This window comes from Mustela lutreola, chromosome 3 (genome assembly GCF_030435805.1).
Source record: "Mustela lutreola isolate mMusLut2 chromosome 3, mMusLut2.pri, whole genome shotgun sequence".
In the NCBI taxonomy this organism is placed as follows: Eukaryota; Metazoa; Chordata; class Mammalia; order Carnivora; family Mustelidae; genus Mustela; species Mustela lutreola.
The window spans coordinates 11,430,289-11,457,471 of record NC_081292.1 but is presented as its reverse complement, the minus strand read 5'-3'; the positions used below and the strand labels follow the sequence as shown (position 1 = coordinate 11,457,471).

Below are 27,183 nucleotides of genomic sequence, written 5' to 3'. Positions count from 1 at the left end.
ATGAAAAGGAGAGAATGCTGATGAGAAGCATAACCAAAACACCAAAGCTCTTCCCCTATCTCCAATAAGAGCACCACAAAATTCCCCATTCCGAAGAGTCAAGTAAGCGAGTCTGACTGGCCTTAGGCCTTAGGCACCTGAAAATCCACTGTACTTTCTAGTTAACCAGTTACATTAAGCTCCAAATTATTTTAATATTGTTCACATATTAACTTTGGATACTTCAGATATACGTATTTTCCGCCTTCTAAATAAGACCTGTTCGTATCTAGACAACCGTTTCAAGAGGATTGTTAAAGTGAAAAAGAATCAGCTAATACTCACGGTGTTTCGAGCATGACTCTGCATACACTAGCCATGGTGCTTAGACAATCTGTGGTATTTTCTATTGGTAAATTTTTATTCTGTAAAAGTGTATGGAGGAAAAAAGTGAAAGTGATAGTTATTACTTAAGCATAATTTAAAACTTAGCATAATGTGAAAAACTGACAACTTTAAATGTTCGTTTCTACTCCTAATTTTGTTTTTTTAAAAAAAGTGGGGGGGACTAGATTCTAGATACTATTCCAAGCTCTAGGGAAATGGCTATGAGCCAGAGAACCAAAACCCTGCTCTCCTGAGAGTCACTTACATTGCCGCTGAGTGGAAACAATCATTACATGCAGACAGGCCCTTACAGGTCATGAGGTATAGGGATTTTATCCCAAGGATACTGAGAAGTCACTGGAAACATTTTATACAGAGGAAGAAGGGCTTCTTAAAGGGCTTTTTAAATGTTTGAAACATTTTAAACAGAGGAAGAAGTGGTTTTTAAAAAGATTTTTTTGGCTGCTCTTTGGAGAAAGGACTACAGCGGGGCAAGAGCAGAAGTAGGACCAGGGGGAACACGAATGCTGTAATCCAGGTCCGAGGTGAGAGGGCCGATCTGGAGAGGGAGAGCAAGAAAGGGGCTAAGTTTTCAGACTCAGGGTCTATTTTAGAGGGAGAGTCAATAACACTGTCTCACAGAGGAGATAAAAGAGGTGAGATAAAGAAAGGAATTCAGGATTATAACCTGTAAGTTACTTCCCTTTATAGTGGTACTATTAATTAAGACAGAAAAGACTGGAGAAAGGGCAGGGTCAGGAGGTAACACCCAACACTTTGTTTGGCCATGACACCACTGAGGTGTTGACTATACATCCAAAGGGAAGCTGCTCATAGGCAGGTAGATGCGTGCATGTGGGCCCTGGGGAAGGGACAGGACTCAGTGCTTACGCACTCAGAGCTGGCAATGTCACAGGGCCTGCGGAGGTCACCGTGGCTGCAGACAGGAAGAGTAACACGAAGATAATCAACCATCCAGGCAACGCTTACCTCTGATACAAATTTTGTCGTGGCATCACTTAAGGTTTTCAGCATTGGGGTTGCCTCAGCATAAAATAAAGACATTCGATTTGCCAATTCATTATTTACTTCATTTTCTCCTTCTGCCTATGTAGAAAGTAAGAGCGTATGATATCAGTTCACAAATTATTAAATATGATAACATCTATAAAAAGAAGAGCCTAGGGCGCCTGGGTGGCTCAGTGGGTTAAGCCGCTGCCTTCGGCTCAGGTCATGATCTCAGGGTCCTGAGATCGAGTCCCGCGTCGGGCTCTCTGCTCAGCAGGGAGCCTGCTTCCCTCTCTCTCTGTGCCTGCCTCTCCATCTACTGTGATTTCTCTCTGTCAAATAAATACATAAAATCTTAAAAAAAAAAAGAAGAGCCTAGGCAGAGTGCCTGTTTCGCTAATGCTTGTTATTCTATTAAGTACCCTTCAATTATATTTCAGATCCTCGTGTGCAAATAATACTTAAATATTCTTTAAAACAGGTTAAAAATGATATTAAGCAATTTTTCAGAAAGATTAACATCTTTTAAAATATTGTAAATAATATTAAGCTGTTGAGTAAAACCTGGATGGGCTGCCTACTATAACAAGGCATTATTCTTAATGCTATGGAAGACAGGAAGATGAGGAAGACGCTGCCCCAGCCTCTGTTTTAGGATCACACAGGTACCCACAACACACTAAGAAGTAATGACCAAAAAAAAGAGGTGAGAGGAAGACTACATTAGACTGGAAGAAACTGAGACAGACAGACTCTGAAGACAGCCTTTGCAGATGGGCAGGTAGGCACAGCATTCCAAAAAGTCACGGAAGAAGAGCATGTTTTCAAGTGGCTTAGAGTAATCCAGTGTGTTCAAGTGGCTTAGAGTAATCCAGTGTGTTCAGTGTACAAGGGGCCACGGCCAGCGGACAGTAAGGTTGGGAAGGAAGGCTGGGGTCAGACTGCAGAGTATCTTAAGAGCTAGCTTAAATTCGCATTTTTCTTCTGCATGTAATGGGGGGCCCCTGGACATGTTATTAGAAAGGAACAACAACTAGGTCAATTTTCTTTTTCTTTCTTTCTTTTTTTTTTTTTTTTTAAAGATTTTATTCATTTATTTGACAGAGAGAGAAATCACAAGTAGGCAGAGGCAAGCACGACAGGGAGGGGCGGCGGGGGGGGGTGGTGGAAGCAGACCTCCCGCTGAGCAGGGAGCCCAATGCGGGGCTCAATCCCAGGACCCTGAGATTATGACCTGGGCTGAAGGCAGGTGCCAACCACCGAGGCATCCCTAAAGCAAACTGACTAATGGTGGGGGGCGGAGTGTGCCAAAGGGACCATAGGTCAAAAAATGAGTTCTACAGAATGCCTCCCAACAAGAATGAGAATGAGGCTCTCAACTGGAACAGAAAAACAAAGATGAAAACGGGGGTGGGGAAGAGATGTGAAAGATATTTCACTTGGCAACAGTTGGATGTGCCTGTAATTACTGAGGATGAAAGACAGGGCAAAGATGATTTTATGGTGTCTGGCCTTGAGAGGTAGCAGGACAGCTATAACAGGAGGACTGACTGGGTGTTACGTGTTTTGATTTGATTTGATTCGATTTGACATGGTGGATATGAAAAAGACAAATGATAAGTCAACATCACAGCAGAAACTGGTCTATGCAAAACCAAACTGATGTAAAATAACAGATGCTTCATGGAAGAGAAATCCTTTTCCTACCAAGGCCCATCTTACAATAGACACTTCAGGAAATACTGACTCAATGAAAAAAGAAAAAGAAAAAAAAAAGAATGGTCACTCCTTTGGCACTTTCTTCTTTTTATTTTTCCTTTGGCACTTTCTTTAACCTCTTACGCCACTTACCACTCCTTACACACTTATGTAATCTTTAGTATTAAACTATCCAGTTGAGGCTAAAAGGCTGATCCTAGAAATTTCCCTATTTTTCACACCAATTAGCACAATGTAGGTTCCTCAAAATCCCTAAAGAAATAGAGAACAATTTCTTTCTATTTAAGGTTTTACTTACGGTATTTGACTCCCTGGAGGTAGAAAAGGGTAAAGACAAGGAGAAATCAAGGCAAATCAAGCCCAAGTAAAGCAGAAGAGCATTTATGTAGCCAAGGAACAGGCACAGGAGTGCTCACGGTCCATGAGCTTGCTCTCCCCTCTTGCCAACATCAGTATCCTCCCATTCCAGTCAAATTCTCTCCAGGATTCTTCCATTCTAAGACTGTGGAGTCAAAAAACTCACAACCACGATTTCACAAAGTTTTTGTGCAATTTAAATGAGAATCCACATGAGGCACCTGACTGGCTTGGTCAGGGGCTCTTGATCTTGGGGTTGTGAGTTCGAGCCCCATGTGAAGTGTAAAGATTACTTAAAAATCTTTTCTAAAAAATTACTTAAAAAGATTACTTAAAAAGATTACTTAAAAATCTTTTCTAAAAAATCAAAAAATAAATAAAATGAGACTACACAGAGAATTTTTAAGTATCAATGTTGTATGAACAGACAGCAACTGTACTGAAGGAAGGAGTCATGGCGATTGAAGGGACTCAGTGGAAGGGCAGTCGGGGGCATCCTGCCCTTTCCTCCCACAGCGACAGCCCGTAGTGAGTTACCGACTTTATCATCAGCTTGAACTTCATCTGAATGGACGAGCACATGAACAAGCAAACTAACGGCTATCATTACTATACCCAATTCAAAGCATTGACTTACTGGGACGTTATTAATCCTCATACGACTCAATGTTCTTCTGTAATAGCTGAAATCATTCTGTATGGCGGGATTTGTCATCTAAAGAAGACATTCACGAAAGAAAAACGTATTATGCACGCTAAATGACAGTGTAAAAATTAAGTGAAAAATCTCCTAAATACAGCTTTAACGAGTTAAGTGACAACTCCCTAATTTAAGAACTAAAACTGGCATAACCCAAGATAGCTTTTTGTACCAAAATCACATAACATTGTACTTAGTCCTTCTGAATATAAACCACGTAAACTGTTTTATAGTCATGATCCATATACTTCCCTTCTTTTCAGTAATTTTAGGTAACATATGAAATAAACGGTTGTTTCCCAAAAACCAGTATTATCAAATAAAAGAAAAAAGAAGAAATATGTAAGCACTTAGTTTTGAATTAATACAATAAAAAGTATGTATGTCTTGGTACGTCTATATGGTCAACAGTGCAATCCTCAGACTAAAATTTTATATACAAATTCTTTGTGCTCAAAGTATTAATAAAAGAGAATCGCTTCCTATTTTGTAAAATAAATAGAAGGCTGTAATTAGGAATCCACCTCTACCACCTATCAGATAAGGTCCTCGAGGTCTTGGAAAGTTCCACCTCACACCTGGTTACTGTGACAGAGTCTCAAATGGATCAGGTCTCCTCACATGAGAGTTACTACCTATTTCTTTACACTCAGTCCTTCCAACAATGTGGGGGCGGGGAGAGTGTGCAGGGAAATAGGAAGACAACATAGAGAGATGAGGAAGAAGGCAGGCAGGCAGGCACAAGGAAGAAAGGAAATCTCTTAACATCTTTATATAAAGGGATGCTGAAAATTAGGGATGAGTAGAGAAGAAAAAATAGTATTAGAAAAGGTGAATATTGCTCCAGAGATATTTTTAAAATAAAGTTAAATGAAGACAAACTATGGGGTAATTTGCTATTTGCTACACGTATAATACATCAAAAGATTTGCCCTTTTAAATGTAGTTTTCCATGTTTTGCAATGAACCAACAGACACCACGTAAACACACTGTGAAGGTCTCCAGGCATTTCCTACTGTGCTCACTTAGAGGCTCACGACATCCATGCACCTCGGGGCCAGTAGGGAGGCCTACCTTGAGCTCGTCGAACCGGAGTGTGAAATGAAGAATCTCTGCGAACTGTTTGGCAAGAGCCTGCTCTCGCTCTAGATGCTGCGTGGGAGAGTACGGGGTACTTGTCAAGGCTCCCAGAAGACCTCTTAGTGCTGCTTCTACAGAAAGGAAGATTAAAATCTTAGGCTGTAGCTCCCTGATTTTTATTTAAAAATGAGCAATTTATAAATGTTATGATTTTAATTCCCATAAAAATAAGGTCTCTTCAAAAGCCAGATCATCTAAATATAATCACTGAAATGGAACAGTGTTAAACAGAATAAAAACCTTGAAGGAACCAATTCAGCTTTAAAATTTCATAAACCCAAATTCAAAATAACACAGAATGCAAATCTAATGAATTTAACACCAGGATCAAACAGCAAATGTTCTGTTTTCATCATTCTACGTAGTGTTGGTTTTTATGAACTGGTAAAGGGTTACCCTACAGCTGAGTAACTTTCAGTGGCATCATGTCCACACAGTCAAATCTCCACATGGCTGGGAATCAATCAGCAACTGTTCGTACTTTGAATATGTTGCTTATTTATAAACACAAATTACTTTCTTTCAGATACTAAGGGAAATGAAGTTTTTGATTTAATAATTAGCTTCCTATCTTAGAGCTTGGCATCTTAGAATCACAATATAAATATCCTGATTCATTATGTAAGTAAAACGGTCCCTTCGAAATAAATGCTTTTTGGAACTAATACATACTGTGTTTAAAAATAGATATATTTCACTTCAAAAAAAAAAAAAATCAAAGAAATCAAACTAATTCATTCATAGATTCCAGAATCAGAAAGAAATGCCAGACTCTATTCAGAGAAAACAGGAACTTACGGTAGTAGATGGTGATCCAACATTAATGAAAAACTGTCAGATTACTAATATTTATTAATAATAAATTTATCAGATCATCAACCCTTAACTTAAAAAAATACCAGCTCTACTATTTATGAAGACCCTAATAAGAACTAACATCTCTACTACGCATATGACTTGGTCCCCTATTAAACTTTCACCGTCAACTAGGACATGAGCATTACGATGGGTACATACTGAGTTTCAAAGATTTAGACTCCCAAGGGTATAGCTAGTAAATGCCAGATGTTTCTGACTCGACAGCCTTATTCTTTCTACCACAGTACATAACTGACTGTCTCTCAAATAAAGCAACACTCTACCCAGCCTTCTGTAACCTTCTAAAACGCTCATCTATGGATTACTACACAGGAGGTACTTCTTGTATGTCTAATATGTGCTGGTACTAAGCTAGATACTACAGAGACATTATTTGTCACCTACACAATAACTCCAAACAATAGTTCTTATCTTTTTTACAGCAAGTCAGAAAAAGTCCTGTCGACCGTGTGCCAGGCACTAGGGGAACAGAGATGAAAGCAGACATGCTCCTTATGCCCACACGGAGCGTGACTACACAGAGAAGAAAGACAAATTATTATCGTTGTGATGTGTGTTAAGAAGTACATGATACAATGACAAAATATAAAAATAGAACCTCACCTAGTTTAAGGCTCAGGAAAAGACCTCTCTGAGTAAGTGACATTTGGGCTGAGACTGAGGTGTGCATTAAAGATGAAAAAGAGGCAGGGAGCCTGCTTCTCCCTCTGCCTCTGTCTGCCTGTGCTTGCTCTCGCTTCTCTCTCTATGACAAATAAATAAAATAAAAAATCTTTAAAAAAAAAAAAAAAAGTGGGACGCCTGGGTGGCTCAGTTGGTTAAGCGGCTGCCTTCGGCTCAGGTCATGATCCCAGCGTCCTGGGATCAAGTCCCACGTCGGGCTCCTTGCTTGGCAGGGAGCCTGCTTCTCCCTCTGCCTCTGTCTGCCTGTGCTTGCTCTCGCTTCTCTCTCTATGACAAATAAATAAAATTAAAAAAATCTTTAAAGATGAAAAAGAGTTTGCAGGCAGGGCAGTGAGCCCGATCCTGAGCTGAGAAGAGCAGGACACAGCAGAGGAATGGCAAGAAGACCAATACATGTAGAAAACAGAGCACAAGGAGGAGAGTAACCTAAGACCAGAACAATACGTGTGTAATTTATGTGCCATAGTAAGTATTCTGGTCTTGTCATCCTAATGTCCCTGGAGAAACTACTTGAGCAGGGTGGTGCTATCATCAGATTAACATTTATAAAAACTCCATGTCATCTGCTATGTGTAGAATGGATTGCAGAAGTACAGATGGTTTACAGAAGTGCAAGAGCGGATGTGAAGGTCAACTAAAAGGAAAAACACATTTTAGGTATTTTAAAAAATGGCTTACTCATCTCTTGAGATTCATTCTGTCTGTCAGTATTAATGTAAGTGGAAAGCAAAGTTCGAGAGAGATGAGAATAGTAAAAAACCGTTAAACACACACACACGCACACCAATACTGTTACAGGCTGTTAAAGAAAAAAGAAATTTGCATTTCCGAGACTTTATCAAGTCTCAGGGTAAAATTAACATTCAAGGTGCTCTGCCACTTTGGGAGATGGCAGAGCCGCCTCCCGGCCCGGCCCCCCCACCCCCAAAGAGTGCAGTCCAGTCACTAGGCTGAGCTGGGCTGGACAATAACCATGTTGGAGAACTTCTGTCCCTGAATGGCTGAAGCACTCAAGGGCAAATCTGCGAAAAAGGGGCATCTCAAGACAATGGCACTGCATATCTGCCTCTGGGACACCTAGACCAGCCTCTCATTTTGAGAGCCTCTGTGGATACAAAACAATCCTACTAGTCTTTAATGCCCTGTGTCAAGAAAGGAATCAGAGACAGAAGATCCCAGAAGACGGCTCAGGTCTCTGGCTGAGTTGTAAAGAAACGGATGTCAAGGAGACGGTGATGTAGGGATTGGTCTTCCGGATGGAGCTCCTAAAACAAAATCACGTGAACAGGATTCTTAGGAGAGGTGACAAGAAGAAATTAACAAGTTACTAAGTTCTAGAAGAAATTAGCTGGTAGATCAGTGCACAACGTTACAAGGAAGAGACTAACTGGGAAAAATAATAAAGACAGATTAGTCCACAAGTAGAACAATAATGGGAAATGACTGGATGCCTAGGAAGAGGAGGCCCCTGTCCAAAGTTCTCCTTTAGAGATAAGCATTTATTCTCACCACTGCCATCCACATCTAAATCAAAGACTTATATCGGAACTTAAATCCTCAGAAGAGAACACAAAAGATGTGGATGGTGGGTGACTTAACATAGCCAAGAAACATGACCACACTCATTGTGGGCAATCTAGCCCAGAGAAAGCGAGCCAACATGTTGGAGAGACCTACCCATTATGATCTCAGGGGATGGTCCCTATTAATAAGCCCCTGAAACAGGAAGATGACTGAGGAAAGACAAAGGAGTCTGTTTATTGTCTGATCATACAACCTTCACTGAGTTGCCTCAACTAGGAAGGCCTCAGACTAAAATAAGCAGGTACAGAATATTCCCCAGGCCGGCAATATTAATCTTATAGCCTAAGGTCAGTGTATCTTCCCAATTAGTAGAGTGATCCCTTCCCCCTCTCTCTAGAAGGATGCAAACTGGCAAGGGATCAGGGTCCCTCTTCTGGAATACACACCACAGTGTATCTGCAGTGCTGAGGCCAAGCACCCTCTCCTTGGGATAGCACGATTCTGAAGGATCATGTGGATCTTAACAGGTGGTGCTTTGTGGGCTATTTGTAATGTTTATCCTCACCGGTGGCTCAAGCAGGAACAAAAGAGACAAAAGGTTTAGTGGATATAAACCAGATGGCCTACCAGACTTGAAGTCCAGATAGGGTACTGAAAATCAGAGAATTTAAGTCATGTGGTCAAGACCACACAACTAATACATGGCAAACACCAGATTTCTAATAGGAAGCTATGCCTCCAAAGCCTAAAATCTGTGTTATTGCTCCTCCTAAATACTAATACATATCTGATACATCAAATGTGTGTATTCATTTTTTTAAAAAAAGATTTTATTTATTTATTTGACAGAGAGAGAGATCACAAGCAGAGGGAGAAGCAGACTTCCCATTGAGCAGGGAGCCTGATGTGGGGCTCCATCCCAAGGACCCTGGGATTATGACCTGAACCCAAGGCAGACCCTTAACGACTGAGCCACCCAGGAACCCCCAGATGTGTGTACTCATTAGTTCACCCTCACTCACTCAAGAAACAGTGAGCTCCTATCATATGTAAACAAGGCTATGTTACTGTCCACAAAGAACCTGGAAACATTATTAACCAGGTTACTGGGGAAGAGATGAGGAGTAAATTGTCCTATATTAAATTTGTACTTTCCTTATAACTTTACAGAAGTCCTTAGAGTAATCAAAGTTCCAGGCTCCCACATGACGGTATGAAAAACGATAGCTTCTTGCTATTACCTTTGTTATAATATACTCTGGTGAAATGGAACAGAGACCACTAGCCTGATTTAATTCCGATAGTTAAAACATGAGAAAACATGTAACCCTGACTGGTTTGGCCTATTTTACAATTATTCTTTTCTAACTGGCAAATGCTAAGAGACCAAGATGAGTCTGAGTAGGCCTGAACACCATCCAAAGCAATGTAACTTCAAATGCAGCCAGGAACTAGCAGCACAACAAACACTCTAAATATGAAGGAGTCAAGATGATAATCACAATTAAGACACTTCAGTCCAATGAAGCTACAAAATTACAGATTACAGAGATACTTGATCAAAAGGTTGGCAGTGTGAAAGAAATGACTGTCCTGTTGAGGTAATAAGCTACAATTTTTACTTCTAGTAAAAAAAGGATAATTTGTAACAATACTTCTATTTCAATAATCTGTACCTTTAACAGTCTGTCCTTCATCTAAGAAAAAGAGCAGTTCTCTTAGTTTTTAAAAAATGTAGGCATTTCAAAAAACAACAACAAAAAAAAGTAGGCATTTTTAAAAAATTGAACTTCAGCTTTGAAGTAGGTTGCAGACCCAAGTGGCCTAGTAGCCAATATGAAAGTTATGGAGAGCCAGATAGAAAAAACTAGGAAGTGACAGTGATCTACTGCAAACTATAACACTCAAGCCCTACACCAATGGACACAGAGATGCTTTGCCATAGAGATCGCTCCAGCCAATACCAATCAACTGCCCAAGCTAATGATTTTTTCAAGACATCTAGAGACTTAAAAACATACTAATAAACAACAAAACACAGAACTCAAGTAATTACCAATTTCTAAAACCTGGCAACTTATGTCTTTCAAATTACTCCAACAGCTAACTACCTAAATCTTAACCTGCTCTTCCTCCTCCTTTAACAGAAAGGGAATTCCAATTCTGCTTACTCACTATATGGAAGATACAATTCTGATCTTTGAGTAATTTTTCCCACACCAGGGAAAAAGCAAATGGTTTTGAACACTTTTTGTTTTAATAACTCCCCAGATAATTTTGGGCACATCATCAACTTGCTATTTCTCATCTTGTACCATTTTAGATACATGAACTGACCATAATCAGCAATTATTTTTAAGGACACAAAAATCTAAATAACCCAAGGGCCTGATGATTAGTTCCCACACATGGGACAGGATGTGCTGTAGAGCTGGAGAGAAATTCTAGCATGTGTTTCCAGGACCCTTTAGGCTAAAATAAACAAATAAGAAAGTAAGTAAGTAAGTAAGTAAGTAAATAAATAAATAAAATCAGGCATTTCCTTATGGAAGTTATAATTTATTGGGGGAAATGGTCTAAATAATTTAAAGACCTAGGTTGATAGGGATGATACAATTATGCTGTAATATTACAGTCTAACAAGATTGCTGTACCTATGTAGCATATAAATTTAGCAAGGTGAATATAAAATACTCTACATTAATTCCTTATCAATAAATGACTTTTTCACTAGGGAAGTCATAATTATGAAACTTTCAACTTACCTAACCTCTGAGAAAATTCATAAAATGTCTTTAATTTGCCTACTAGTGGGACAACTGCACCCCAAGCCTTCTCTTGCAACTTCTCATCTGCTGGATGCTGGATTGCCTTCAAAATCCAAAGAATAAAAATAGTTAGAGCTTTAAAAATCAAAACAGTATTATTTTTACATTAAAATATAGGTTTCGGCAAACACAGGAAACCCTGGTATACTTGATAAAATACGACCTGCCTTTCAGACCACTAAGCAATCTTTTGTGAACACGGAGGGGTCACTCCCAAAGAAAGGTATTTTCTTGCTTTTATCTTTCTTTTGCTTTTCGTACTCTTTTATGGAACTTAAGGCCTTTTTTTTTTAACCATCTGGTTTGTTTTCTCTAACATTTTCAAACAAGCTAAACATGCTATCTGAAAGTTGAAACTCATAACCAAAATGGGGGAGTGTCTGGGGGGGTTCTTCTTATAAACATTATCAGGAGGTATCGACATGTTTAGATTTTCCAAAGGCAACTAGTACTCTGACTCCATCCACACTAAACTGAAAAACAAGAAAGCAAAATAAAATTGAAAGCAGACAGATTTAGGGAATGCTCTGAATAAATAAGCTACAAACTAAACAAATGGGCTATGTATTATTTACACATGTAGCTTTCCGCTACATGAAAATTTTGATTTTTTTATGTAAAACTTTTTTTTTTAAAGATCATATTCATTTATTTGAGAGACAGGTTAAGAGCATGAGAAGGAGAGAGGGAGGCAGAGGGAGAGGGACAAGCAGTTTCCCCATCAAGAGGGAGCCCTGGCAGGGCTGGATCCCAGGATTCCAGAAGTCCAGGACCCCAAGATCCCAAGACGACCTAAGCCTAAATCAGATGCTCAACCAACTAGGCCACCCAGGTGCCCCTATATAAAATGTTTATGAATTCTATCCAAACACAGTAGGATTCTGAAGTGAATCCCATTTATGTCACTACCTACAATTTTAATATTAAAGAAAATCAGACATTACATGTAACAATCCTTCTTTCACATTAACATGAATATTTCAAAGGGACTGTGATACTGTCCTGACAAATACGAAAAGTTCTTTTAGCCTCAAGACCCAGTCTCAGCAATGCTTTATATCAAGTGGTAAAAATCTGTTTATTATTCAGGAAATAACCAAACAGATAAAAATTAAAATTTTCTTTTCTTGAGAAGCATATCCAACTTCTCTTGCAAGAGCTAAGAATTATTTTCAAAATAATAACTCATTCTCATAATATCAAAATGGTCTGGCAAACATACCTACTTTCACAACTGAGTGAGTTAAATGCTTCCCTGACCCTGCCCTGCCTGCATTTAGACTGGGACACTGGTTGCTCTTATATGATAACATGTTATGGTTCTCACTGTAATTGTGATTCCTTTTTCTTTCACATTAGTTTCACTGCGTTAGGCGACATTTCTGGTACAGCACCCAGACAGCCCAACATGCAAAGGACACTCAGTACAGGTTAGCGGTGAGACTGTCATGGAGCAGATATGTTAACTCCCAGCTCCAAAAATGTCACAACTGGTATAGATTCATCAAAACAGTAGCTGAGTGTTCTTATTTCCCTCACCAGTGGCCTATCCTAGAGAATAAGCTTTGTTTATTTAACAGATTCTGTATTAAATCAAATTTTATTCTATTTCAATCATGTTTACTAAAATGTTACTTAAAACAAAAATATAAGTAATTCCACATCCACAGCACAGGTTTGTACATTTACCTTGCTCTTGAATGATACTGTTTTGGAGAATATTTTCTAAAATGTAATCTAAAAAAAAATTTTATAGATCTCATTTTACAACTGGCCAAACAGACCTCCAAAAAAGGAAACCATTTTATAATAGCACTTGCATTAAAATCACTACCTTCATAAACCAACCAATATTGAACTTTTAACAATTATTGTATATAATAAAACTGCTTGACAGTGATGTGCATTTATTAGTAAATCTGAACACTTTATTTCTATTGTCTGTGTTTTTTCATAGGTAGAATAGTAGTTCTCCCAAGTTTATTTAAGTCTTTCTATTGACAGTTACTGTAGTGGTATCTGTTCTCTGTATATTTGTATATAATCAGCTTTTATTTGTACCTTCCTTTCTTGTTTTCCTATTATTCTGAAATATGCTATTTCTGCTTATAGAGTTCAACCCAGACATCAATATGCATTCCTCAGTGAAAGTTTCTTCAAATGCTTGAATAGTTACACACTTACCTTAATCTACAGATTTAAATGCTATTTTGTTTTCTAGCTTACATATTTTTTTTTAAATTTTTTATTTTTTATAAACATATATTATTTTTTATATACATATATTTTTATCCCCAGGTCTGTGAATCACCAGGTTTACACACTTCACAGCACTCACCAAATCACATACCCTCCCCAATGTCCATAATCCCACCCCCTTCTCCCCAACCCCCTCCCCCCGGCAACCCTCAGTTCTAGCTTACATATTTTTTATCTATTTTATTTACCTACTTCTCTGTCCTTAATTCCTTTACCAAAGAATTAATGAAGGTACCTTAATAGGTAGCCTGGTAAGGTGAATCTCTTACTATCTCTTGTGATTCTCCCCTTTCCTTTTAGTGTTATTTTTCTATGTAAACTTTAACTCTGTGACATGTATTTATTTGCCCGCACTACCAACCACGGAATGCTACAAATGCACTGAATATGGTGACGGCGCTAAACTGGGTGACCATAGGGTCCTACGGTACTCCAACCTTTGGTCACTGCCTCTAAAATTCCTGGTTTCACAGCTCCCTAAGTCCTCTTTGAAATGACTCCTAAAGGTTTCCATCATTTTACTGTCTTTTAGAAGATGACAACTACATTCAATTAAGTCAATAGATGCATTTCATTAAGTCAATATAAAGACTGTAGTGAGCCTTTCCACAAAGAAGGAGTGTAACCCTTCACTTGGTTAAATTAAAAAAATCCTAAGGGCTCTAACCTTAAAAACAGATAAAAGTCTGTATCTCTATAGTTTTTTTCTTTATTGCTTATGGGAAACAACTGTAACCAGCTATCAGAATTCAACCATAAAACTTTAAAAAATTTAATGATGTAATACTGAACAATTAAAAATAATTTGTAGCACTGATAATCAATATGAAGACACTAAAACACTTTTAGAACAAACTATGAATTGTTGTGACCTACAGGAAAAGAATTTGTCAATTAGTTAATTAAATCCTGTTTAATCATTTAAATCTTCCATTTCCACAAATGTTTGGATTTTTCAAATTATGTTTAAATGTTTAGGATTTGAATTTCACAGAAATGGTTACATGCCTTTATTTACTGAAATCTAAAGGTTTCACTTAAGCTAATGATACTGGCAAGATTCGTCTAAGCTCTTGTATTTATTTCTTCGACAGTTACTAAGTGCTTCCTAAACACTGTTTTAGGTGCTGATGACACACCAATTAGTAAGAAACCAGGTTTACCCTCCTCCTCAAGCTGGAGGTGGCAGTGGAGTTATCAACATTAAATTTCAATAATTTTTTTTAAAAAGTGATAGTTACCGTAAAAGAAATGTGTGCAAAGCACTGGGGCAAGACAGTAGGGGAAGTAATTACTGAGATGTGAAGGAAGGAAAGTGTACGTGTGTAAGACGTTCAAGAAACAAACAGCCCAAGCCAGGAGAGCTTAAAAAAAAAAAATGAATTCACAATATCTATAATTTCCCTCAGATCATGCTATCACCAATGGCTAATCTAAACCAGAAACCCTGGAATCATTAACTCCCCTTCTCCCTTATATTAAACATCCAGTCAATCACCAAAACCTGTGGCCCCATGGTCCAAAACTAAATCGTCTTGAATCATCTTCTGGTACCTACACTTAATTCTGCCTTCATTAACACTACAAATGTCATCAGAGGAATGGAGCTGGTATGCGGACCGTAAAACCAACAGACTGCTCCTTGACAACCTCTGCACTGTTAGTTATACAGAAGAATAGAAGAAGCAGAAGGGTGGGAAAAAATGAAGAAACAAGACAATGCCCTTAAGAAATGCATCATGAGAAAGAGATAGGTCCAGAGGCTAGGGTGTTTCTTTGGGTGGTAGAGGACACCCAAGTATGTGTATATTCTGAGGGGAAGAAGCCAACAGAAGAAAAAACATAGAAGATGTAATTAAGAGAAGGAATAATTAAAAGAGCAAAATTCCAGAGGAGGATGCAGAACAAAGGTAGAGACATTAATCTTGGTACCAAGTAGAGATACAGCTTTTTCTGAAAAACAGAAGTGGAGTAAGAGGTAGTTAGAAACCTGGATGAGTTCAGAGGCTCAGGAGAAGATAATTGAAGAAACCACACCAGATATTTGCTCCATGGTGTAAAGTCATCAGACAGTTGGGGGAGTCCAGACCACAAGGATGACAGCAGCCTTCTCCCGGAAAGCATAGGAGTGGGGAAAAAAATAAGAATAGCAGGACAAAAGGCCACAGAAAGTTATGTTCTCTTCTCCGCCCAAAAAGTATATATGTATGTATGTATAATAACTAACTAACTAAATAAATGATATAAATCATCCCTCATGGATACTGTAAATTTCAGATGTGAGAGCAACCAAAAAAATAAAATTTTCTCCAACATACATAAATTACATATTCAGAACACCATTTTCCTTTAACCCTTGTATCACTAAAACCACATCTGAAATAGTCCAAGTAAGTGATCATTCTTTAAGTGTAACACTTCATATGCAACAGAGAATTCACAAGTATGTACAAAAGGGCTTAAGAAGAGGGACACAGAGAATTTTAGTTTATTGGAAAATGTTTAAACATCTTTACCTCTCGTATTTCATGGCCAGCTCCTCTATATGATTGCAAATCCTCCAAGATACCTTCTGCATCTTTTAATACTACATTCACCTGATTATAAATTTCCTTCTCAGACTCTGTAGGCTGGGCATCTAAATAGCAGGAAAGCACAAAAAAATTTACAGTCACATGATTTTTTTTAATAAATGTGTAACTCTAAGCAATGAACAGTCTCAATTTCTAAAGATGGCTCACATCTTATTCAATGTTAACTCCGAACTTCTCAGAAAAGACTGGTAATTTTTTCATACTTCTACAACATTTCTAGCCTCAAGTTTGTAAATACACAAGGAGCAAGGGACCATCAAACATTACTATTTGTCTTAAGTTACAAACCATGACTTGGTATATTAAATAAAATTGAGAATTTTAATTCAAAGTTCAAATTGTGATAGTGGTAATAATCACTTTTACTACTATAGTAATCATTACCAGTAATGACAGTAAATGCATGAATAATGATTTATTTTAATGCAACAGAAATGGAAAGCCTACTAACATATCTTGTTCACCTATGGTTTAAAATTGAAACTGCTTTATTTTCCTAGAAAGTTCATTTTAGTGATTTAAGTGTCAATATAAAATAAATTAAAAACTATCTGAAAATGACAGTTGTTAGATGTTCCCCTTTCCTAGGGACCACTTTGAATTCTGTGCCAATGAACTTCTCTGCTGATAAGCACAAGGTCAAAACTCTTGTGTAGAGGAGTTCAAATTATGACACTGTTTCAGAATGGCTAGGCTGCTGAAAACCAGATACTTGCAGCTATAATACTGTCTCTGAAATTCTGAAATACTAAAGCAAAAACGGGTTCCTCGCACACTTTGGGACAGAGAGAAAAATGAAGGGAGAATTATAGTCATAAAAAGCACAATCAGGAACACAAACATATGGGCATTTCTACCACCTGTGGTGTTAGTCACACAGCATATGCTAACAGATGACTAAATCTGGATTTCTCTCTTCTAAAATTGAGGTAGCAGAAACCCTGTTTTTAATAACTTGGTCATTTGTTTCTCTAAGGCTAAATCTTTTTTATTTAATATAATTCTTTTCTTTTCTTTTTTTTTTGAGAAAAATGGGCAATCTGTGTGAAATGGGACTTTTTCATAAACCTTTCCATATAGACCACATTTGATGCTACAGATAAGGCACAATGCACTAAACATTATAAACATTATGATCATCCTCATATTTTAGAGAGGAACGGTGTTGGATGAATTCCTCCACACAAAAATTTTTCTTATGGAGTCAGGGGAGGAAGACCAAATTGATAATATGAATTCAGAACATTTGGGATAAATCACTTTGTCTACCAATCATATACAACTAGTACTTAGACTTTTCTACATCCACTTTACCTTCCCACAAATACAAAATATATTTATTTCTTTCCTTAGAAAATTTAAAGAAACTTAGTTCACACATGAAACTAGGAGTCCAGATGCCTAAGAACTGTAACTTTATTTTGCACATGGGGCAAGTCGTAACTCAATTCCATCTATTAAAGCTGCAAACTAGTAAAAAATATTCCAGTTTTTAAAAAAATCAACAGGGTACCAAATTTTAACTTCACCATACTTAAACAGTACTATGGCAACAATAACATTCATGTGTAAAGTCCACTTAAGAATTTGTGTTCTTGTATCTGTCTGTTCCATTATTTTCTGAATCTTTCAGAAATCATCTACTTTTTTAATAAAAATACTGTGACAAAATAATTACACAAGAGGAGCCAAATTAAAAACACTCTGTATCCAAAGCCGTAACGTATATTACTAGAAGTAAATATTTATATTGGAGCTAAATGATTTCTTAAAAATCAGGGTTTGTTATTTAGCAGTAATAATTTCTCATATTTAGCCAGACCATATTCTCCAAATTAATAGTAAGACACACACTAAAAAAAAGTACACCTCATAATTTTTATACTTACACCAGATGCAATAGAGAAAAATAATTTTTTAACATGCAAAACAGCAGTTTTATACTTTTTCATATGGAATTGTGAAACTACAGACATAACATCAATAGTAGACACATATCATAGTTTTAATTCATGAAGTGGGAATTCATGACAAAGGACAATATTTTGACTGATATATTTATCAAAAAATACTTGTGAAGTTTGGAAATACTAAACTGTATTTTTGGTGTGGTGACTAGCCGTTAACAGAAAAATGTGACACTGAGACTTACATACAAAAGAAACATCATTAAGTAGATTTAAGTAGACCTTGAAGTGATTAATAATGATCAGAAGTTTAGTAAGTACCAAGAAATTTAAAAATAAAGGAGAAGATTCCAGTTTCCCCTAAGGGTGGAAAAAATACCCAGCACCACACTGATTAAACATTTTTTAGACTGTCACAGGAAAGTCACATTTATAATTTTGAAAGCTGCTGAAGACTGCTGTAGAAATGAAGACAAACAGAAAGTAGCAGACAAGTAATAAGCACTACTTTACTGAGAGCAAGTCATGCAAAAGGGTGAAATACTAGGGAGGGAGAAGGACTATAAAATAAAGCATTTTTTCAAAATATGGTATCATATAATGCAACCAAGACTTGTCACTTTGATTTTTCATGGCAAAGAATGAAAAATTTTATTACTTGAAGAAAAAACTATCACTTAACCAGCTGACAAAAGGACATTCATTTGAATGCAAAATAAAGTATCTACTACTTAGAGTAGTAGTGATTACTCATCAAGCTTAGTTTTAATAGCTGTTCAAGGGAAATTAAGGCATGTTTCAGTTGCTCTTATTATTTGAAGGTAAAATTAAATACTGTAATTTCACACTGGTTTCCTATTAAAGAGTCACTGAAAATAATTGCTAAAATTCAATCTGAATTTTATACAATTTTATACAAAATACAAAAGGGGGCAAAGATCAGCTACAAAAAAAAAAGTCAGAAAGCTAGTCACATAAAAACTAATTGTGATAAGGGGTCACTGTGCTTTAGTTCTGCATTCACTCATTCAGTAAATATTTATGATCTATCTCCCTAAGTTACATTGAAGCAGGGACCTCAATATATAGCACATAGGCCGTACAGGATGTAAACTCAGTCCCAAGCAGATTTTCTGTAATAAATTATTTGGTGAATGATTGAGAAGGTAGAGACACAAATGCACCTCCACCATGAGTTAAAGGAAACTATTATGCATTTTCAACTCTGTATGAATATAATCTTTCATCATTTCAGAAAAATAAATAGAAGAAAATGCCACCAGAATAAAGATATTTCAAAGTATAGGGAGGGCAAAAGCAACTGAAAATATGCAAGAAGTAAAATAGGAAAATAAAATTAGACTAAAAGAGTAGATTTCAGTAGTTTTACAAGATTGCAAGGGACAAGTGACACAAACGACACAAGAATTAGAGGAAATGTATGATTAAATGGAAAGGCACTTTAACAAAGAATTAGAGAAAGTAAGATTCCATTCCTCCTTTACAAACAACCACCTTTATTTACTCTCCTATTCTGGTCTGCCTTGAGATAAGTTAAGTCAAGTTAACTAACAGATACTGAACCTCTAACATTCAGAGAGCACTCTGTGAAGGACGGAAAGGGACATAAAAATAAATAGAAGTCCCTATTCTCCTAAGAACCACAATTTAATGGACTAACAGATACAACAGTTACTCAGGCTACAGATGTGTTATTAGAATGAGCTGTATCATTATCAAATAAGAAATTAAAAAAAAAAAAAAAACTAGAAGAGGCTATACTGCCCCCAATTCAGTGCTTTTTATATGCTGCCATTAGCATAACTGCTCCCAAATTTTATGGGGGCAATTCTGGGCTTATATCTTAGTTGAACCATTATTCTTAAATAAAATCTTATTACATAGTTATAATTTTAAAAAGGTCCTCTTTCTAGTTCACGTCGAGTAGGTAACAGTCTATTTCATTTAACACAGAATGTCATTTCATGCCTTAAGGCCTTTGTAGATGCTGTTCCTTCTTCCTAACAATGTCCTCCACTAACTTACCCTGAAACATTCTAACTCACCCTCTACAACACAATTCAAAGGTTACCATCAGAAAGTCTTCCAAGATATCCCATCTACTCACTGCTAGGTCAAGTTAATCCACTGTGATCTATACCTTGAATGGTAAAGGATGCAAAGGAAATTATTAGTTTGTGTTTCTATTGTATTATACTGAGAACTCCCAAAAGGCAGGGGTTGTATCTTTGTTATCTCTGAATCCCCAGCATCCATCTACTGGTTGGCATACCGGAGGCAAGCTACAGACATTTGTTAACTGAACTGAAAAACCACGTATGTGCATGCATGTGAATAAGTGAATCATGATTGAAAGACATTTTCATTCTGTAAACTACAGGATTCCATCAGATCATGTTTTATATGCATAAAAATACTTAATTTGTATACAACTTGATACAAAATGCCAGTATATCTATCTGTATGGAATTATTGCTCTAGCTGCCCAATCATGGAGACACAGTGATCTAGATTTAACCACTATAAATGATCGAAGAGTAAAGCCAAATTACTCTGGTAACCTGAATTATTATTGTTCAACCAGAAATAAACAATGTAGTATGAAATATGCTACTTAAAAAAAGAATGTGGCTTTATTCTCAGTAATCACAAGGAAATGGCAAATCAACTATATTGACAATTCCTAGTCTGCTATGAAGCTGTTGAAGACAAGACCCATGCGTTGGGCTATAGTCACTGAAATAGTCTAATGATAAGATAAACTTTTACAAACGGGAATATGCAACAGATCAAAGATAAAACTGATTAAGAGAACTCAATGTTAGAATCAAAAGAAAACATTTAAGGGCGCCTGGGTGGCTCAGTGGTTGAGCCGCTGCCTTCGGCTCAGGTCATGAACTCGGGGTCCTGGGATCAAGCCCTGCATCGGGCTCTCTGCTCAGCAGGGAGCCTGCTTCCTCCTCTCTCTCTGCCTGTCTCTCTGCCTGCTTGTGATCTCTCTCTGTCAAATAAATAAATAAAATCTTAAAAAAAAAAAAAAAAAAGAAAAGAAAACATTTATAAACCTAGATAAGTAACAACCGGCAAACTCTGGCCGAGTATACAGTATATCAAGTGTCAAACTGAAAGTTCTACATTGGCTGATAAGGAGAACAAATACGTTTTACTTTACATCTGTCTTTAGTTAACACTTCATATATAGTTCTTCATTACTGGTTATTAGTGTTGGTAGCAATTTTAACCTATTCCTGTCACTAAATTAGCTAATTAAATTTTAAGGATAATGGTTCAAACCCCCAAAGACTGTAAAATCAAGACCAAATAATACTTAAAATACTACAGTGAATTCGTGCTTCTCACTTGACCACAACATGATGCTAGGTTTATAAAAAGATCAAGTGCCAAGTCTTGAACAAGATCTTGACTGTATCAAGCCAAGATTCTGCAAATGTAAGGAATTTGAGACAGAATAAAAAGGAGACAGAATAGCAGAAAAATATACAAGACCAGTTTGAAACAGATGCAAATAAACTAAAATACAGCTCTAACGTAAGCTGCCTCATCTGAAAGAATAATCTTCAAGTCAGCAATTTGCTTAACATCCCCAAGCTGATTAAAATTCATGCCAGACATGCACTTAAAATGGCACTGTTAAATTGTTGAGAAGGGTCAAGAAAACTAATACTCATTTAATAAAATCTTCCCCTAAGAGCCCAACAATTTAATATGGTCCTGATAGTCACATTACTTTTCTTTGCTAGCCTGTACACAGGACCCAAACTGTAACAGAACAGTTCTAGGAATGTAGTAAAATTAAAAAAAAAAAAAAAAAAAATCAGAGACCACAAATAATTCCATAAAACAGAGATAAGCTACAAACTGATTCATATGAACTGTCCTAGTTTAAAGAAAAAATATATAAATTATCCATAAAATAGAATGTATTATATAATATCACATAAACTTAAGTTGATGGAAAATACAAAGACTCTCTGGAGATAGATTTTAAGGGATTTGCTTATTTTGTTTTTAAAACCCAAAAAGGTCTTAAATTTTAAGAATTTAAAAATCTGTTCAAATGCTTTAATCTCAAATAAAAATGCATAGGATCACACAACTTAAAAATTTTTTATCTCTTCACCCCTTCCTAACAATTTTCTAATAATGATCAGTTAAAACAGCAACATTCACAGTGAAACAACCATTTAATTTCATTGTTCTCAATCTGACAACCAGGTAAGCTAAAGCGATACAGACAGCCAAAAAGCAAAAGCTCTCCAACATGCACAGGGGTCAATGACACTTACCTGCCACTCTTAGACCATATTACAATAGGTCATGCAACATAAAACAAACAGAAGGCAAATTACTCAAAGGTCTGTGAACCCATTATTTTTCTTTTTATTTAGAGTTAGGAAAAAAAAAAAAAAAAGGATTCCTGAAATACATACATATAATGAGTTTAACTTTTCAAATTAATTATCTGTAAAGATTAAATAATTAAGGTTCACACTTACCTTTTAATATTATGCCCAAATTACTGAGCTTTGAATGGCCTTCATGAACAGATTTGTAATTTAAAATACTTTAATAGATACATAGAGTAATTAAAGCCTAGACAATTTTTCTCAACTGCAATAAATTTTCCCCCAAATATTGCTTCTATTAACAAATCTCAAAGTAGCATTTGTCCTTTCTACCAAAATTTTCTCATGAAAATTTTCATTAGAGTATCTCCAATTACAAAATAATGTCCAACTAGGAGATAAGACTCTCCTATAAAAATTCAAGTAAAAACATTTTATCATAATTTAATCTATAGAATATGACTTCTAGTTCTAGAAGGCACCAGAAATTTTACTCAAACAATTCATAGCTCAGTCATGCAAAGCAGTTAAAAGATGGCAAAGTAGAAACATTCATTTAGTGCAAGACAGACGCAGTCTACTGCAGGCAAAGAGAAATAGATATAAAATCATCTTCTCACTTTCAAAATCAAGGAAAAAATTTGGCCCCTGCTCAAGGTCTGTGCATGTCAAAACTTTAAGAAGATTCCCCATGTTAAGGTACCTGTCAAGACAAGAATGAGAAAAGAGAAAATATCCCTTTATAAAAAAGAACATCTGAAATTTAAAAAAAAAAAAATAGTAACAGGGAAAATGTTCATTAGGCCATGAATTCATCCTTCAGGTTACCCAGACTGTGCTCTGGCAGACAGCAAATCGGGTTCTCAGGGTGTTGATATGTAGGACCTAGAGGTGAAATGTGGTTTTCCTGTACACAATGGCACAACTGTTGGTCTAATTCTTCTCAAAATTCTCCCAAGACAAGTTTCATTAATGGCCTTATAATGAAAAATTCTTTAAGTATTCCAATAGTGCTAGTATTCTGAAAAAGAAATTTCTTATCAAGAATTATTCACATGTAATCTTGTTTAATATTGCACTGAAACAAAGATTTATTTCAAAGCCAAATATGGAGAGTTTTGGCCACAGCTCACCTTTGCATTTCATCTTAACATAGCAGAATATTCAGCTTACTTCCTGTATGCCATTCATTAAAGCATATATTTCTAACCAAATTTGGATTACTTATAAATTTGTGGAGGTTGTATAAAGTACTGACTCTGGATATGCAGCACCATACTGATTTTCTGTAAGATTATCACAGGATTCTGAGCAAACGCATTGCTGGGTGCAGTCACCAAGGCATACTATTAGAATGTTCATCATAAGGCTGGTTGCTTCATGGACTAATGAGAGGACGGCACTGGCTACAGACTCGACATGATTTTAGCAAATGAAAAACTAAAGAATTATACATATGATGGTGATGTTTGCCTACGAGTAAGAAAAAAATCATGCAAACTTTGTTTGATCCCCATATTTTATTAACAAATATTCGGGCCAGCCTTCACTGCGGTGTGACCATCTTTCACCTTTACCATTATGCACCAGCTGTGAAGGGCTAAAGAGACTTACTTTCAAAGTCCAAGAAAAAATGTGCTGCATTGTGGTCTATGTCCCTGGTTAGCACCTTAATGAGATTACCCATGCCAGCAAACCTAAAAATAAAAATGGCAACATCATTTAGTTCCAGTAAAAAAATTTTAAGCAGAGGCCTGGGATTTGGCAAAGGCTGGCTTGCTCATAATTACCAACAGGTGCAGGTTTATATACTTCTGGCACTGAAAATTTGGAACAACAAAAGCACATTGGCTCTGAGTTTAGAGCCCTTTCCCTCTTTTCCACACATCAAAAAAGTTACATAAAGCAAGATTGGAAAAAAGATATTTTTACATATAACTTGCAATATTTACATTTGATTAATAACTATGCTAGTGTTACTCCTTTAAAATGTTTGAGGCATATATTCTCAATTTAACATCAAAAACAGATCTCTCAAATAAGTGAAAACTGAAACTATTATTTTTAATAGGGAGAGTTTCCACCCTATTGGGAATACTAGGAAGACAGTATTTAAACCACATTTAACCATTAAAGACCGAAGGGAGTTATCAATCGATGACCCATTTAGAAAGTTTTACCACACATAAACCAGTATTTCTTACATCTTCTATACTCCTAAAATTAATCAGATTTTTCATTATTTAACTCAAAGATGGATAATTCAACAGTATCAACTATTTACAAACACTCAAAGTATATGACTTGGAACTTAACACAACAAACAAGCAAAAGGGAGCCAGCAATCATCACAACTTAGTAAGTTTGCAGAGGAAAAACAGTAAAAATTAATGCATTAGCATAAATCTTGCCCCCCAATCTGCCATCAGTCAGTGAGGGTGGAAGGAACATCGGGGAAACCAGGCTCAAACTGTGAAACTGTAGTAACTATAAGGAAGGCAAACTGTGATAGCAGAGGCACCCCACACCCTCCCTTCTCAGTTTCAATTGTTTTTTCTTCTCCAAATAGGGAACTGCTAGCAAATATAAATGAAACAAAACAAAAAAGTAACAGTATTTTTTATCAGTGAAAGGAGACATCTTATTACTCACCCCCATTACAGACCATCTGAAAAGAGTTAGGACTTCTGGGCATCTATACTGTCCATTCCCCCCACCCCTTCCTCTACTTACTCTCTGGACAGTGGCATACTTATCTGACTCTGAGCATCCCAAAGAGGAGCTAATAGTATATGTGTAAGTTATTTGCTTTATCAGTCAAAGTGTGGTGGACTGACCACACACTTCTTAGAAAATGTTAAAATTTATTCACAAATGATAAACACCGAAAAGTCCTCTCTTCCAGTCGGAGAGGTCAGAATCTATCTTATTTTTGATATTAAAATCCTTCTTACACAGAATTTCACTGGAAAGATTTCATACAATGTTTTACACAGATAAACTGAGAGTAAAAGAAAGGGAAATATTTCATCTTGATTATCTTATCCACTGAAATTCTAGGCTTTTTTATAGACAGAAAATATAAGTGTTTTTCCAAAATCTTCACATCCAAATAAGACCTCAAATTGGTTACCAAATTTATTCAAGAATTGTTTTTTCCCCTTTGGAACTATTTGGAAATAGAGTACTTCACAGCTTTAATTTATAAGTTTTCACATATATATGGAATATCTGTTTCTAAACATATATAAAAGTCCTTCACTAACAGGAACTGAGACCAAATATACAAAGAATTACCTAATGGTATCAAAATTTCAACTACAGATGGAAAATAAGCACAAGAGAGGACTGAAATTATCTTTAAGAAAAAAAAGGCAGCACACCATTTGGTGTTAAGACAGTACTTCTGTGGACTCGAACCAGAATTCCACCTCTAGCTGACAAGCTGTCGGACCTTGAGGATGCCAGTTAACATTTCCAGGGCTCATTTTCTTCATCAGCAAAATATACATACCACAGAAACTATTTTAAAGGGTTATTAGGAGAGTTCAGTGAGATTAAGCACTAACTTAGCACAGGATCTGGCACACAGAAAGCATGAGATAAATGTTGGATACTGTTAACTATAACCCTAGAATTACAAAATTATTTTTAAAAAACAGTAATAGCTCTACTTCTTTAATACAAGCCAGTCTTCAACTTACCAATGAATTTCAATGTCATAAATCACAGTAAATGACAAAGACCACTTATTTTCAAGAATATTGCTGAAATGCTATCCTAAAATTATTCTTACGAGATCATCATCAGGTACAGGAGGAAGGGAGATTAGGTTTCCTTACCTTTTTACTTGTATGCACACAGTCGATCCTCAAGGAAAATACTCAAAATTGGCCAAGTCTGTCTGCTTCATTTCCCTATACACACCTCTGTGAACTTCTACTATGTGGTCCTTCTTTCAAGGCACCCTAGCCCGATGTGACCTTAATCCCCTCAACAAGTACTCAAAAATTTAGAATTTCTTACCTCTTCATCCCAAACACTTAGTTTGAAAACGGCCCAGCTTATCTAGTACAGGTTTCTCAACTGCAGTACTATTAACATCTGAGGCTGGACAATTCTTTTGTGGTGAGAGGACTGTCTCACACGGTAGGACCTTTAGCAACATCCTGGGCCTATATGTATGGAGGCTATATATGCAATATAGCACACAAGTTGTGACAACCAAAAATGACTCAAGATACTATCACATGTTCCCAGGAAGAATCATCCTTGGTTGAGAACCACTGAATGTAGTATGAATGCATACAACTCAGAAAGTTTCTTTACCAAAGAGCACTCAAGAAAGATCTACATAGGGATGCCTGGGAGGCTCAGAGGGTTAAGCCTCTGCCTTTGGCTCAAGTCATGATCTCAGGGTCCTGGGATCAAGCCCTGCATCAGGCTCCCTGCTCAGCGGGGAGCCTGCTTCCTCCTCTCTCTCTCTGCCTGCTTGTAATCTCTCTCTGTCAAATAAATAAATAAAATCTTAAAAAAAAAAAAGAAAAGGAAAGGAAAAGGAAAAGAAAGATCTATGTAAGCAAACCAAACTACATGTGCCTCTTTGAACAAAAACTCACGGAATTCAGGGAGTTAGGGTGGCTCAGTTGGAGGAGCAGGAGACTCTTGACCTGAGGGTTTTGAGTTCAAGCCCAACGATGGGTGTAGAGATTACTTAAATAAATAACTCAGGGAATTTTTCAAAGACCTGAAAACAGTTCATTATAATATTATCAGTTATTGTATCTTTTTAATAAGGATAAACGAATAATCAAAACCATATCCCTGTC

At 36.6% G+C, this 27,183-nt stretch overlaps 1 protein-coding gene across 10 annotated transcripts in view; it reads right to left on the bottom strand.

Annotated features, from left to right (window-relative positions):
* The window catches only part of CYRIB (CYFIP related Rac1 interactor B), a 143,023-nt gene that overhangs the window by 10,118 nt on the left and 105,722 nt on the right, over positions 1–27,183 (bottom strand). For 4 of the 10 annotated variants that reach the window (XM_059165617.1, XM_059165619.1, XM_059165616.1 and 1 more), the window contains 7 exons: positions 22,975–23,057; positions 15,982–16,103; positions 11,144–11,249; positions 5,226–5,362; positions 4,088–4,165; positions 1,357–1,473; positions 325–404 (listed from right to left, as the gene is read on the bottom strand). In XM_059165617.1, coding sequence (XP_059021600.1) covers positions 325–404; positions 1,357–1,473; positions 4,088–4,165; positions 5,226–5,362; positions 11,144–11,249; positions 15,982–16,103; positions 22,975–23,047 — 713 coding nt within the window. In that variant the 5' untranslated portion in view covers positions 23,048–23,057. Of the gene's footprint in view, positions 1–324; positions 405–1,356; positions 1,474–4,087; positions 4,166–5,225; positions 5,363–11,143; positions 11,250–15,981; positions 16,104–22,974; positions 23,058–23,968; positions 24,052–27,183 lie in introns of all 10 variants that reach the window. The other 6 variants (XM_059165620.1, XM_059165618.1, XM_059165622.1 and 3 more) reach the window with 4 other exon arrangements.